Source organism: Cariama cristata, unplaced genomic scaffold (genome assembly GCF_000690535.1).
Source record: "Cariama cristata isolate BGI_N322 unplaced genomic scaffold, ASM69053v1 scaffold9355, whole genome shotgun sequence".
NCBI classification, from domain to species: Eukaryota; Metazoa; Chordata; class Aves; order Cariamiformes; family Cariamidae; genus Cariama; species Cariama cristata.
The window spans coordinates 20,941-35,642 of NW_009619253.1; the positions used below are offsets into that span (position 1 = coordinate 20,941).

Genomic DNA, 14,702 nt, shown 5'->3' on the forward strand with positions numbered 1-14,702 from the left:
AGAAACTGAAGAGTGGCATATGAGGAGAGAGTGGGAGAAACATCAATACTGATAAGGGGACCAAAGTCAGGAGACTGCTAGGGGATAAAAGCGCTATGCAAGGTCTTCACTATCCATATGTTAAAAAGAAAAGGGTTGGGAAAATCCAATGACTTATAACTTTCCAGTGCAGGGGAGCTGGCAGGGACCACCGAATCCTGGGGAGCTCTCCGGTGGAGGCATGTGTCTCTTCCTTTCCAGAATTCTAACAGACTTGCTGCACAAAGTAGCGTGCCCACAGCAGGGTGTGTTGAGGGGGCTGTACAGCTCCCCACGGATGCACGTTTTGAAGTGACTCTACAGAAGTGCTCACTCACATGGATTAGCCCAATAAAGAAAAACGGAACTATTCTGCCCATTAGGAAAGGCTAAAACCTATCCTAAATCTCACAGCGCGGCCATACCTGTGAGTATGCGTATAATTTACTTAGGTAAGATACTGATACTATAGAGGAACAAAAATGCAGTCATTAATATAGAGGGAGAAAAATCTGTTTAAAATATATTTTAATTAAGTTACATAGTAGGTCTCTCTTTCCTAACATTTTTGGTGTCTACTATGACTTAATCAAATGCACATAACTATAGACAGGATTCACTGTAGACATTTAAATAATAAAAGGATTCCTGGAATTATTTGAAAAATTAATTAAGAGTATTTGTCACTCAGCAGTGAACAACTATTTTTGAGTCAGGTGACTTAAATACATTTTAATCCAAATCAGTCAGAGCATTAACAATGGTTTTATTTGGAATTTTAAAAACCCCAATCCTTTAGACTAACAAGTGAATGTTCAATCTTCTAGAGACAATGAGAAAATAGATAAACCAATGAGGGCCTATCTAAATTTGATGGTCTTTGTCTTAAAAAAACAGACTGAAGAAAATACAATGAAAGCATATACTTACTGAACACTGCAATTTAAACGGTTTTGTATTAGTAGTGAACGCAGCACATGTGATAAGGTCTGGGTCGTCGCCTTCATTCCACTGTGCCAGGATACTGTCATAATAAACAGACACGCCAGCCTTTGACAGTGCCTCCTGAACAGCACTTTCGATTTCGTTGTTGTTAAGGCAAGTAACATTTGAGCTGAGTGGAGGCTGTACGAGATGTATGCGAGAACCATTAATTCCAAGAGATAAGAGGGTTTCTACCGTGGTGTAAATGTCAATTGTATTCCCATAGACAATGATGTTCCCTAAGGGAAAAAAAAAAAAAGGAAAAATTTCTAAGACATACAATGAAAACCTTATTAGTATAACTCAGATGATAATAGCACGAAATTGCTCTCTTTGACCCTCTTATTTCTCTGATGCTATGAAGCAAACAATGTTCCCTAGCAACAGTAGCTAAGATAATTTAGTGAAGAATCTGTACAAAATATCCCACAAAGTAGGCAAGTACTTAACATAGAAGTATGACATTCATTCTGACCCCATAATTTGAAATTATTTTGATTGAAAATCCTCTAGGGGGAATAAAAAAAATAAAATTTATCTTGTTCTCCCCTCCCTCCTCAATTTTGATAATTCAAAGGGCTTACGGGGGTGGGGAGACAGGAGCAAATTAAATACATCATGCAGAAAAAAAACCCTGCGAACTACAGAAAGACCAAGTTATAGAAAACAAGCCATTGTGCAATATAGGAAGTCACCGGTGCTGCTGTTTCCTTCCACAAAAGCCTAATCTCCAGACAACGCAGAGGCCCCTGCAGACGTACCCCTGTGCCTGCCGCTTCCTATCTGCTGGGTTCTCTCACCAAACTGTCCCCGCGGAGGGGCACAGGCGGCCGATACGCTCCACAGGGAGCCGCTGGCAGCTCTGCCCTGCTCTTTGAAGACAGCTGCCTTCCTCCAGTGCACGTCGGAGAACACCCAAAACCTAAATTCCTCAAGTTACGTGCTCCGAACCAGCCAGCCTCCGTCCTTGCGCACGGCCTAGAAATCAGCAACCTTGAGACAGGCATTTCTGATCAGTTGGCATGAAAACAGTGTTTGGATATTGCTGCTCCTTTTGCAGTGCATTGTCACTAGAGTGGAAACCACAATTTAAAACAGCTTCATCTTTCCACCCGCTGGGCAAAAGGAGCTCTGATTCAAACCCACAGCTCCCACCTTCCGTTGGAGTGCCGTTAACTACAAAGCTGCAGGCTATATGGTAGGATCTTGCAAATACTCTTACCGAACTGGTGCCACTTCAAACTGCATAGTTAAAGTCAAAAGCAAATACATAGGGATGGGAGGGAAGCAGGTTCTGTGTAAGCATAATGTGACTTTCCAGCCTAAAGGCTAAAGCCCTTCTGGCAAAAAGGGAGGCAGAGCTGGGATGCATTGGAGCACCTGTGTGTTTTATCTAAGGATGTTTAATATAAAACACATAAACGTTCCTTTGAGCAGGGACTCCCTGTTCCTTCTGTCCCCCTATTTGGAATAGGAACCATTTTTCTGCACCACGATCCACTAAGCCTTCAAGTAATCCATGCCAAACAGCACAGCTCTAGTAGGACAGACTGGGAACTCCTTTCCCAGGGGCTAAAGACCCTTTGTCACGAGGGCCACAGCCAAATTCCTGCCCGAGCAAAGGAGGATCCAGCCCAGGCTTGTGGGCTCACAACCACCAGCTCTGTGTTTGTGCTGTGTTTAACTGCCCCAGCTCAAGCTGCAAGGCCGAGGTCGATGGAGGAACACCCAGCCTGTGAATTTTGATAGACCTTCACTAAGACATCAGCTCCTGCACATTAAGTCTGATGGGTGTTTCAGTACACCAAGAATTTCATCTGTCAGCACAAGGGTGCATCCAATGCACGTTCCTGGTGCATTTAATGTCCCATACCTGGACAGTGCTGCTGGTCAGTAGGTATATTTGTTGCTTTCTGGGAAATCCCTGGCAGAAATAGGAAGTAACTGAGCCAAACCTACACAAGCTAACATGTAAACATCCTTGGAATAGAGGACATCATACACTGCAGCATGGAGCTGGGAGAAAGGAAACTGCAGAAAAGCTAACACCCCCCCAAGCATCGCTTTTCCAGGCAATGTCTGTAAAACCAGAAGAAAGCCAGTGCAGAAATCCCAGGCCTTCCCAGGCTTGTCTGGTCTTAGACTGAAGCTGAGGGATAACACAGAGGATATAGGGCCTTGCATGAGAAGACTGATAATACAGCAGAAGTTTCTCTATGAAAACAACTTGTAGTCTGACACTGAAGGAAAAGCATAGGGTGGAATATACTAAAGGAAAATCAGTGCTGAAACACATGAGATGTTTCAGGAACGGCCTTTAATTGACGTAAACAGCAGCTGGCACTGGCTCCCTGCAGACTACATGGCAGGAACTGCAATCAGAATTTGGACAAACAGCTGATTTTCCTACATAACTGGCTTGATCTTGACTTTTGGCAGCATTTGTTTTCTGACATGGCACTACAGTAAGCAGTGATGAGCAGGTATGAGAGTGCCTCATGCAACTAACTTGCACGTTTATCTCGGCATTGGCATTTATGTCTCACTACAAGTGATAGCATCCCCTACAACCAAAATTTTATTATTTCATAGGCTAAACTAATTTCACTGGGACCATGTTTTACTGCAGGAGACACAAAGCAATACTAAACAGAGCATTCACAAAGCCCTAGCTCCCAAGAATATTAATGATAAAAATTGTTAACAGATGTTCTATTATTCTCCTTTGACTACAAGGTTATTTTATTTGTCCATATCAGTTTGGCTACTTGTAGCCGCCAAATAAACATCTCTCTTCATAACTGCCAGAGAAAAGAATTGCCCCATGATTATACATGCTCAGAAATGATAGAAAGCATATTTTTACTGATCACATCAATGACCAGAGGGACAGAACAATTTTACCTGCAAATGGATTCATGTGAAATCCTAAGAAGTAAGAGATCTTGTTACTTTCATAAACATAATGCAGAATACATATAGTGTGTGATAATGGGAATTCTGTCCAATGTGTACATTGCTAAGCTGACTTTCCAAGCCAGAAGAACCCTTTCCATTGCTTGTGCCTGTCAGGATGCCTATCTGCTAGGTAGTACCGTCCTCATCAGAGAGCCAAAAAAGAAGGAAGATGTAGGACTGATCCATTTTTTTCACTGCTGCAGGAGGGTGTAATGCAAGAAGCAAACAAGCAGCACTAGTGTTGAAATACAAACTTCAATATATTCATTTTTAGTAATCTAATGTGCTAATAGTGCAGGTAAGAACGTGATACGTGGATGCTGACAGCCTCACATTACATTTACGTATTTTCAATTAGCAAGGGGTGAAAAACATAAGCAGCTAAAGAGGACGCAGTGGCTGGGAAAGGGGAATGAGAAGTGCACAGCCTAGCAAAGTTTTATTCTGGCTCCAAGGCAAGCAAGTCTGAGCAACTGAGAGATCCTCACCACTTGGCAGAAGCAGCCTCTTCAGAGGGAAGTTCAGTTATTGCATTATATGTTGGCATTTTTGTATATACGAGATCAGATTCAAGCCCTGCATTTCTCAAGGAAAATTAAAATTCTGTTTCATATGGTAATATTAAATACAACTACATTAGATCAAGGAAAGCAATGCTCCTCTACTGACCTCTTGTAAATCAACAATTTACGGTTTCTGCTTATTACAATATTAGTGGCTTTTTAGATTACAGTGCTAGTAGTCTAGGAACTACAGATATTCATTATGGACTGAAATTATGTTCGCTGGACAGACAGCAGTTCCTCAGGATGCTTTTATTATTTAACTACATGAAAATGTATCTATCTGTGAGTAAACATAATAATCTTCCATGGAAAAAAGCAGCCATAAATAAAGACCGTTAGAGTAGTTTTATCATTTATTACTAGAATGTCGGCATTCTGTGGCAAAGCAGTCTCATTCATTTTCCACAAGTGGAAGCACAAGATTTCAGTGACCCTAGCATGACCTGAATCTTTTTAGTTTGCAAACGCTAAAGGAGAAAACCAGTATTAGCTAAAGCATCAATGGCTCCGGTTGATGATTCATGCACTGGAATTTTAATGCGATAGTATTCCTACAAACACGCTTTTAATAAGGCAGTAAACTATGTTTAGGTAAAGAGAAAAAATAATTGCTCCATTTTGGGCCATTAAAGCAGTTTTGTTCCTTACTTTACTCCCATCCTACTTTTTATTTTCATGGAAAGTGCAGAGCTAATAGGAGATGAATTTCAATTAGTCACAATTACAGTTATAATAGGTTACATGCATTAGGTGGCTGGGTTTCATCAGAGAAGCCACAGCGGCAGCCGTCAGGGCCGGTGCTTGCCCTTGGCAGCAAGAGGCCCTTCTGGAGCCACCAGCACAACCGGCCAGGGGCAAAGGCCTCTGGCCTCAGCTCGGGGGACACCACTGCAGCCGGCCAAGGAGCTGGCAGCAGCAGACGTGGCTTGCGCTTCTCCCCATGGGCTCCTCGAGCAACACCTGCTGCTGAGTGCCAGCCAGCTTCTCCTGTCATCTCTCCTTGCCTCAGGTGAGGAGGAGCCCCGGGAGGAAGGCAGCAGCAATGATGCTGCTGCCCATCCTTGGTGGTGCAGTCACTGCCAGGAGCACCATTGCTTCCACCACGGCATGCATGTAATGCCTTCTGCCAGCACACGCGATCAGGCTGATCCTGCTCTACTTACAACCCGCAAAAAAGCATTCACTGATTTCATCCAGAATGAAGCAGTACCCAGTGCTCACAGAGGGAAGAAAAGCAATTAAAACCCCTACCTTAACTCTTAATTAAAAGCTGCTCTCAAAATCAGTGCCACCAAATGAAGATTTCATCCAATTACGCTAATCGGGCTGGCATTGTGAAGCTCAGTGATTAACACTTTCCTTTAAAAAAACCTCCAGAACTACAGGTGGTCTTGAAGTTGCATTCACCCTCCCTTGTCCAGAGTTTTTCTCCCCCAGCCGGATAGCTCCGTGCGCTCACTGCACTGTGTGTCAGCAGGAGCTGCTCCCTGCCCGAGCCCCCAGGATGGCTACGGGGGACCCTGAGGGGGCTCATCCAGGGGCCAAGTCAGGCACCCTGCATGCAGCAGAAGGGGGCTCAGCACAGCAGGCTCCAGACTACCTTTGATAAATGTACAGAAGAAAGTTGCATGGAGAATAGACCGAGTATAAGCTGAGAAGAATTATTATTATTATATCTGAAGTGGGAGGATGAAATGTGTGTTTCTGTGCAGCTACCAGAATATATAGTTTTACTAGCCACTTTGTTTTCTTTAAATGTAAGCAAATCCTATTTTTTAACATTTTGAATTCTAACATGTTTAAAACAGGTTAGTAGGAATTTGACAAACAATACAGTTTTGATGAGATCAAATATATGAGATGGAATATTACTATTTATAGAAGGCAAAACTAGGATCTGGAAAATTTCAAGAGATGAAAAGAAAACACAAATGTAAAACTTTGGTCATCCCAGTAGAGCGGTAGCATGGCCTGCAGAGAGTTGACAGACATCCAAATCAATCGCTGAACTCCACAGGAGCCTTGCCTCTGCGCCTCCATGAGCCTGTCGCCTATTAGACCGTCTCCAGAATAGGCTAGGGGCTGAAAAGTGGATTCATTTTCAGAAAGAGCAGGGATCTTGGATGCAGCTACAATCAAGTAATCTGAAAGAACATTTGTAAGAAATACAGCTGGAAAAAGAAGCAGGGTGAGGAAGAACAGAAACAGAGATAGGTGGAGAAAGACTTCTCCAGCTGGGCACTCTTTACAGCTCACATCTGCAGCAGCAGAGAACATGAAGTGGGAAGAGCAACGGGAGGGAATTGGAGCCAGAGGCAGGGTGGGAAGAAAGGGGGGGGCGTCACGTCTGCCACAGACCACATCTCCAAAAAGTCCCTCCAGACTGGCCTCAGCTGGAGTTGTGGATTTAAATTATAACTGAAGACAGGATAGTGCCTAATTAAGATATCCAGCTTTACATTGCAACAAAAGTCAGCAGCAATAATGAAATTATGATTAATATAATATTAACTTAGTATTACTCCTAATAAAGGTGCATTCATTCCAAAGCAGATGAGGTGCTCTAAGACTGCCTATCACCTGAGGAGCGATCCTCCTGGGTGCCATGTGTCACAGCCAGAGGCTAGCTCTCGCGCAGCCTTTCTGCACAGATGCAATGGAGCACATTCCAGGACTGGGCACGCACGGATTTACACGAAAGACTAGCCGTAACAAACAGGGAAAACTAACAACCTCATCTGTTTATGCAAACACAGCTGTGTGTATCAGCTGGACATCAGGTAAAACTGCGTGGGCAGGGGCTGGTATCAGCTGGAAAACAGGCAGAGCAGGACTGCTGAAGAGGCTCCATTTCCTGAGGCCAGGAAATTGTTTGAGGAAAACGTGAGCAGAAACATTATTATGTTTATTGTCTCCTGTTCCGATCACAGCAAGACTTGGAAGATGATAAAGAAACTTCCAGTGTCTTGAGAACTTCTCTAAAGGTCTGCCATGCAGGACACACCAAATAACTACCAATTTCCATTATGTTCGCTACAAACCAGCCAGGTAAACTACATCTTGAGGAAACTCCTGTTGTTGCACTCAGTCAACAGGAACTTTCCACAAAGACAGTTTTCCTGCTTTGAACTCTGTCCTAACTCAGATCCAGCATGCAGAACCGACATTACATGAATTCATTTACTGTTTGGTCTCTCCTCCTGTAGTCGAAAGTTTAACTCGGAAGCCTGGATGATTCCAGATATTTTCAATAGCATAAGCATTCAGTGAATGAACTAATAATATATGAACAATGCACACATGAAGAGGCTGAGGAAATACAGGTGTGGTGGACATCTGCACAAATGTGTGATTTTAAGGGTTTAAAAGAAAATACAGGGAGCCTGCAGTTCTATGTGAAAATCTGTAACCGAAGTAACCTAATATAAAGATGACAGATACCGAAAAATAAAACCCAACACTTCCTAATTTAGACCTGTTTTCTTTGTGTTACACCTCAAATCTAGATACTTTTTCTATACAACAGAAAAACACAACTACTAATTAAATTATTATTTAAATGGCTAATTAATGACTCCAGCTAGATTTGCATTTGGGACTCATTTTGTTTTATATAATAATTACAGATAATTAATCTATCTCAAGCCTTTCTTTCCTAGCTAAATATGCTGGGTATCAAAAATTACAACAAATTGTAAATTAATCTGGAAAACAAAGCACAGCAGATGAAAGACTTTGTTAGAATTAATCAAGCACCAATTATACCATGGAATTAAGGAAACAATAAGCCTAGAAAACATTTCTGTAAATGTGCGTGTGTTAACGAAAGCCCTTACCTTCTGAGTTGACAATGTTTTCTTTCAGCCAGCGCATTGCCTTTAAGCAGTCCTGATCATCATTGAGCGTAAAATGATTGGAAGGGACTTTCCCTGCGTATCTTTGGGGCCACTTACTTATGACTTCTCTGTTAGTTGGGAGTTTACTGATATCCGCTCCAGTGGGAGCCAGGACCTGGAAGAAATGAATAAATGAGTGAATGAATATATGGCATTTATCTTGGAGAACTGTTAAGAAAGATTTTAAAAAACAATGACACAAGCCATTTGACTACCTAAGGGTTACTATCCTTTTACATCCTAACCCTTCTTAACATTCAGCAGTAGCAAACACATCAGTGGCCACAGAGAATAGATTCATGCTAGTCTGAGTACACGCACACACAGGTACACATGCGTGTGTATGTATTCCATATTTTCTATGGGATACAGGTGACCATTTTAAACAGCAGTGCCAGTACAAGTGAATAACAATACAGGCAAAACGCAAATGAAAGGGACTTCACAGCAAACAGCAGAAATGCATAAATATACGGTTGAAGGATCTCTGCAGTTGTTTGAGTAACATATACCTTTAAATGACACTTGAAAATTCTTCATACAGCATGACTGCCTCCATCTTTTGTCAGCAAAAAATCAACTTTACAAAATAAGAGAGATTTTGTCCCAGATAAAGGGGGGACAAAACCTGCTTGACTGTTAAAATGCCAGGATTCAGTAAAGCGTTAAATGTATAATGCTACTTTACAGTAACAAATTCAATCTGAATCATACAGAGCAAAAAAGGGAATCTCATCTATGACTTCTACAGCACCAGTGATTAATGTCCTGAACAATGTTCTCACTGCCAACTGGATCAACTGAAAGACTATTCGGTCATATAAAAACAGCCAGGACATCAAAATATCTTACCCAACAAGTAAATCCTCTTAATGATCATGAATAATGTTTTACTAGGCATTAATCTGACCGCTTATCAAATTAGGGACAACTTATAAAAAGGATGGACTACAGCCCTATGTAATAAAATAGAAACCAGATGATAAAAGTGATTCCTTCCTATTTTTTGTAGAGCTTAAAAGTGGGAATAGATGACCTTAGGTTTTCTTCTCGAAGGCAGATAAAACCCAAGTTTTCCCTTGCTTGCTTTATCTTTTTCTCCTCCAGTGTAGTTACTTCCCATAACTTATTTTGCAAGTCAGAGTTACCTCCAAACTTCTTTTTCTAGGAGCACTCAAAGTCATTCAAACTATTTTGAAACAACTTTTGTTTCATCCTTGTTGAACCATGAATATGGATTGTTGTTTAAAGTGGGGCTCTAGTCTCAAAAGTGATTACAGAAAAACTGGGGCTTTCTTGCTCCACAAATCTGTTGCACACATGCAGTCCAGATTTCACTACTGTGCTGAACATACCTCACATTCGTGACTTATGGTGAACAGCTCTGTAAAAACCTGTAGACACATGCTCAGTTTAATCTTCTGATTTTAAAGGCAAAATACCTTGCTCATGATTCCTACCCAAAGCCAACCAGTAAGGTTGTCAGTAATCACTGCAGGCAACAGGGCTCTACAAAAGATGGCCATTTGGTATACATAGCTTGAAGGCCATGTGAGGATATACAAGAAAGAACGAATCCTGCTTGGGATGCCTGAGTCAAAGCTCAGCCTGCAGAGCTGCAGATGAGCTTCATTTCACATTTCACATGTAACTAAGGGTCTGCTTCAGTCTCACTGGAAGCTTAACTGTGTACTACAATAACATACAGCACCACGTACATGCCTAGGCAGGGTCATCATGTGAGACAAGTAATTAATTTGATAAGGAATTCTCTCCATTGCCCAAACTAGGTCAAATGGTGTTAGACCAGCTGGAGTTAAGTCTCCTGTGGCTGCAGACACATGTCAGTTGGGGCTACTCTTCAGCAGGTTTAATGGTTATGGCAACAAAAATACTGGCAGCTTTGCCTAATATCTGATACTGGGCAGTGACATTGCTGGTAGGAAATTTTGTAAAATCTCTCATCTCCAAATTCTATAGCTGCACTGAAATAGTACAACCTGCGACACTGAAGGGCTGCGAACTTTCTGATTATACGCTTGTTAAGGTCTACTCTACTGCTGTGCTAATCAGAGAAACAGTATTCACTGTAAAAACTGAATATATTATGTTTTTCACTCTGCGCACAAACTTACCTGGTATTTCTGTCCCGTACAGAGAACAAGGTAGTCATATGGTACTTTTTTCTCATTGGAAACAACTACGTATTTGGCAGCGCGATTTATGCCAGTCATTTTACCAACCACAACGTTAACCCAAGAACAAAGTGACATCTGTGCATAATCTTCATCATTAAAACAGTGGCTGTGAAGAAAGAATATCTGTAAGTGACATTTCAGCAGCTGACAGCAGGCATTAATTAGACATCTGGTGAGTTAGCCAAAGTCTCCTAGTGGTACAAGTCTGTTCTCTCGCTGTGAGTTTACAGCAGTCTATAGTCAAAGATTAGTCATTATGAAATACTCAGTTACAAATTGACAACTTTCTGTGAAAACCAAACAATCCCTCCCAGCATTCGGCCATACAACCACATAATTTAAAAACAGAGTCAGAAATATATGCTTTCTTCTGCTTTTTCTTTGCAGGCTGCTGCGAAAAGGAGACTTTTGCACCTGCAAAGAAAATATTTTAACAGTCTAATTCTTTCTCCTATACAAGACTCCCTTATTAATTTTTTTTTCCACTTTTGCTTCATTTAGTATTCAACTTCACCAGTAGTGGCTATGGTGAGACACAAAGGCACCACTCGCATTTTAACATCCATGTTCCAAAGTATTAGTCCAAAAAGTTTAAAAATAAATAGAAAGCTAGGAAAACGGTTGTCAGACCTAGAAGTTAAAGGTAGAGATCTGAAACTTTCTCTTGCTGATCCCTTTCCAAATGATTTTTTCCCAAAGGCAAGAACGAAAAGTGCTGAAAATATACTAAACTGACCCCCTACCCCCAAACTTTCAAAAGTCTCTACGGTGCAACTGAATTCCTCTTCAAAATTAACTGAATACTAACAAGAATAAAGGAGAAATTATCCCATAGGCTATCCAAAAGAAAACAAAATTAGCAGGTAAATGAGAGAAAGAGACACAAACAGTGCAGATGTGAAAATTATTAATCTTCACTAATTTGTAACTGAACAACGATTTATTCTTAATGAAAACGGGGAAGCAACTTCTACAATTTCAAAGCAATTACCTTCAGAGCTAGGTAACAAACAATACAAAGGTTTGTCTGTTTTAAGAAGCAGAGCCTTGTTCCACATAGTAGTTATGGTTTCCAGGGCTTTTTGTCCCTGAGCGTCTTATGGACTGAGTGTTGTCCAAAAGAGATAACTCAACAGAAATCTGATTTTCAGGGTGTGTATGGTGCACACATTCTGAGCACCACACTCTGGCAGTGTTAATTCAATATCAGTACCAAAAAACTAAGGAACCTAAAATCACTTGTGGATTTTGAAAATCTGAGGCAAGGTTTACTTTTGCAGCTCTTAAATTTCAGCGGTGTTACAGCCTGTTTTCAGTGAAAAATATGATATAGATCCCCATGTATGATGGAAGTATCAAAGACTTGGAAGCTGCTATTTAAAAAGCCCATTTTGAAGCAAAATCCGAATGGAACAAAACCTCTTTTAATGCCTCAGTAATGAAAATTAAAATTATTTCCAAAGGTCTTTTATGACTCACAGTATGCCCCCACCCTGCCCAACAAAGCAAATACCAGGATACTTATTTATTATTGCATTTGTACTACCCTCTCTGCTTAACAGACTTCTGGAAAGACAAAGATACCTGAAGATAAAATACTTCAGTACAGATGCACAATAGACACATCATCATAAAATGCACCGCAGATCAGAGAGGTAACATTCTGAATGAGGTCTGGTATGACTCTTGAACACCACCAAGTCTTGTAATAGCCCGTTATGAAAATACACAGTATGTTACTGGCCATTCTGCAAATCCAGTTAGACTCAACTCAGTACCTTCCTGCTACTGAAAACTTAAACCAGGCAAAATTCTGTTAAATTAGGTTCTTTCAGTAGAACTGAAGATTAATGCTAATCCCAAACCCATTTATAGCTTTCTAGAGGGATGAACCTGCAGGGTCTAGTGAAAACGAATGCAACAGGTTTTTTCAACAAGCAAAAAAGATGAATGGCTGGTGTTACACGAATGTCTGGTTTATGAGACCAGAGTGACATGGCAAGAAGATGGAACTAGGACATCTTGTGTGAAAGGAAGCTGAGTCTCACCCCTGCTAGCACTTCACACTTATGAGACAAGATGGGAATGGCCAATATAGAAATCCTGAAATTTTCTCTTGGTTACCCCTTTCCAAATGAACCCCTTTCCAATGATCACCCAGTCTGTCATCTGAAGTCACTGAAGAAAAATTATTCCATCTACCAAATAAAGCTCATGGCCATTCAGAGGCTCAAGAACTTTACCTTCTATTAATACTGAGTGATGAAAAATATTCCACTTTCTTCCACAGGACTAAATGTACTGTGATTAAATAGAAGGGGACTCAGCTCATGTTCAAGCATTTGATGCCTTTATAATACCAGTGACTGCAGCAGAGAACGCCAGAGAGAGTCTCAGCACTAACAGCTGTTATTTTGCCATTAGTACCAGAATATACATTCTAAACCAGAGCTGATTGCTACACATTAATTGCTGTTACCGAGTTCCCAAAAATTGTCATACAGGATGCCACAGAAACAAATAAAGTTGCTTTCGTGACCTGGAGAATTTTAGGACTGAATGACCAGGCTTTCTGAGGTCCTCTGCATCCTCTGTACTCACAAATATCAGAGGCAAATAAATAAGGGAAGAAAACCACTGACAATTCTAAACTGTAATCATGCAGAAATCTATAAATAAAATGGACGTCAAGGATAGATGAGGGTTTTCAAAAGCACCTTTTTAATTGAGGTGCACAGTTCCCAGGAGACTGACACTCCAAAATCAGAGAGATGCCTTCAAAAATCATAACCTGCAGAGTTCAATTTCCACTCTTAATCTGCTTTCAAATTTTAACAGCTAATTCTGCTGAGGCAGCTATGAACTGCAACTTTCTGTCAGGAAGGATGTTTTGTTATTACAACTCTTTTTTGCAGTATACTTCGGAAAAAGAGTACATGCATTTATGTGAGCATATAATCCCTTCATTTACTAGATTTGTACTTAAACAAACTCCTTTCTACAATAAAAAAATTAGTTCAGGTAACTACTCCTCGACAGGGCAAAATTCCAAATGAGATAAAGTGGATTTAAATAGGTTCACATCACACCATTTTCATGTCTTTGTAGAGATATCATTTCTAAGGTTCAGCAAGCAGACACTGAGTTGTTTTGTCACTTAAAGAGCGGGCCCTTTAGTGAATTGCCTCTTACTGAGTAAAAGATTCAGTAAAAAAACAATGCACAGGTTCCAGAGAGTCACATGCCAAATCTAAATAAATTATACAAAGTTCATTACCCAGCTATTCAAAATAATGGATTCATTTTCATTCTGTGCTTCTCAATGTCCAGAACAATCATGTTACTGTCTACAGTGAGGATTCTTAGTTACTATTCCAAAATACAAAATAAGCCATCAAAACAAATACAATAAATTTAAGTGAGAATTATGTACTGTGAATTTTAATGATGTAAGGTTTTATCCTACTAAATGGAAGATATTTTACTTATCGGCAAACAAGAAAACTTGTGAAATGTCTGACCACTCACTAGACACAAACATAGCTATCTTTTATAATCTCCCCTTCAGCTGTTCTGCACTAGACCTATGGCTCTGCCACCCCAGACGAAGTAAGGGTAAGGGACAGCACTCTGGCGGGGACTGCAGATAGACTTCCACAGTCCAGTGACTGGCACACAAATAGTTTACAAGCAGCAGAAATGATGCAGCAAAGTTCTTCCAAATTTATCAGCAGCAATAATCCTAAACTTTCCCCTGTATACTCAGCAAAATTCCCACTATCTCATCAGTGGGGTCTGCATTTCCCCACGTGGCTGCTGTAAGTAGATCACTGGTCACATTGCTAATATTAATTCTTACATGTTCTTTTGTTCAGCATTATTTGGAACAAAACTCATGGAAGTTAAAAACTAAATAATATTTAAAAAGCAAGCATACATCTTTTGTCATCTTCCTTTAACCTGGAGACCTAAACAATCTAAAAAGTCTTGGAAAGCAGAAACCAGTGTCTTGGTATAATACAATGGATTGCTGTCCTGAAGTTACTGCTCTAGCAGTATTTCCCTAGTAATAATTATATTCA

At 40.6% G+C, this 14,702-nt stretch overlaps 1 protein-coding gene across 1 annotated transcript in view; it reads right to left on the bottom strand.

The window, feature by feature from the left end:
• CFAP61 (cilia and flagella associated protein 61) overlaps positions 1–14,702 on the bottom strand; it is a gene marked incomplete at its 3' end in the record, with an annotated part of 91,584 nt that overhangs the window by 8,845 nt on the left and 68,037 nt on the right. Inside the window, exons 18-20 of the mRNA XM_009701163.1 lie at positions 10,558–10,726; positions 8,363–8,537; positions 949–1,241 (exon numbers count right to left, since the gene is read on the bottom strand). Of these exons, the coding sequence (XP_009699465.1) occupies positions 949–1,241; positions 8,363–8,537; positions 10,558–10,726 (637 nt within the window). The remainder of the gene's footprint in view (positions 1–948; positions 1,242–8,362; positions 8,538–10,557; positions 10,727–14,702) is intronic.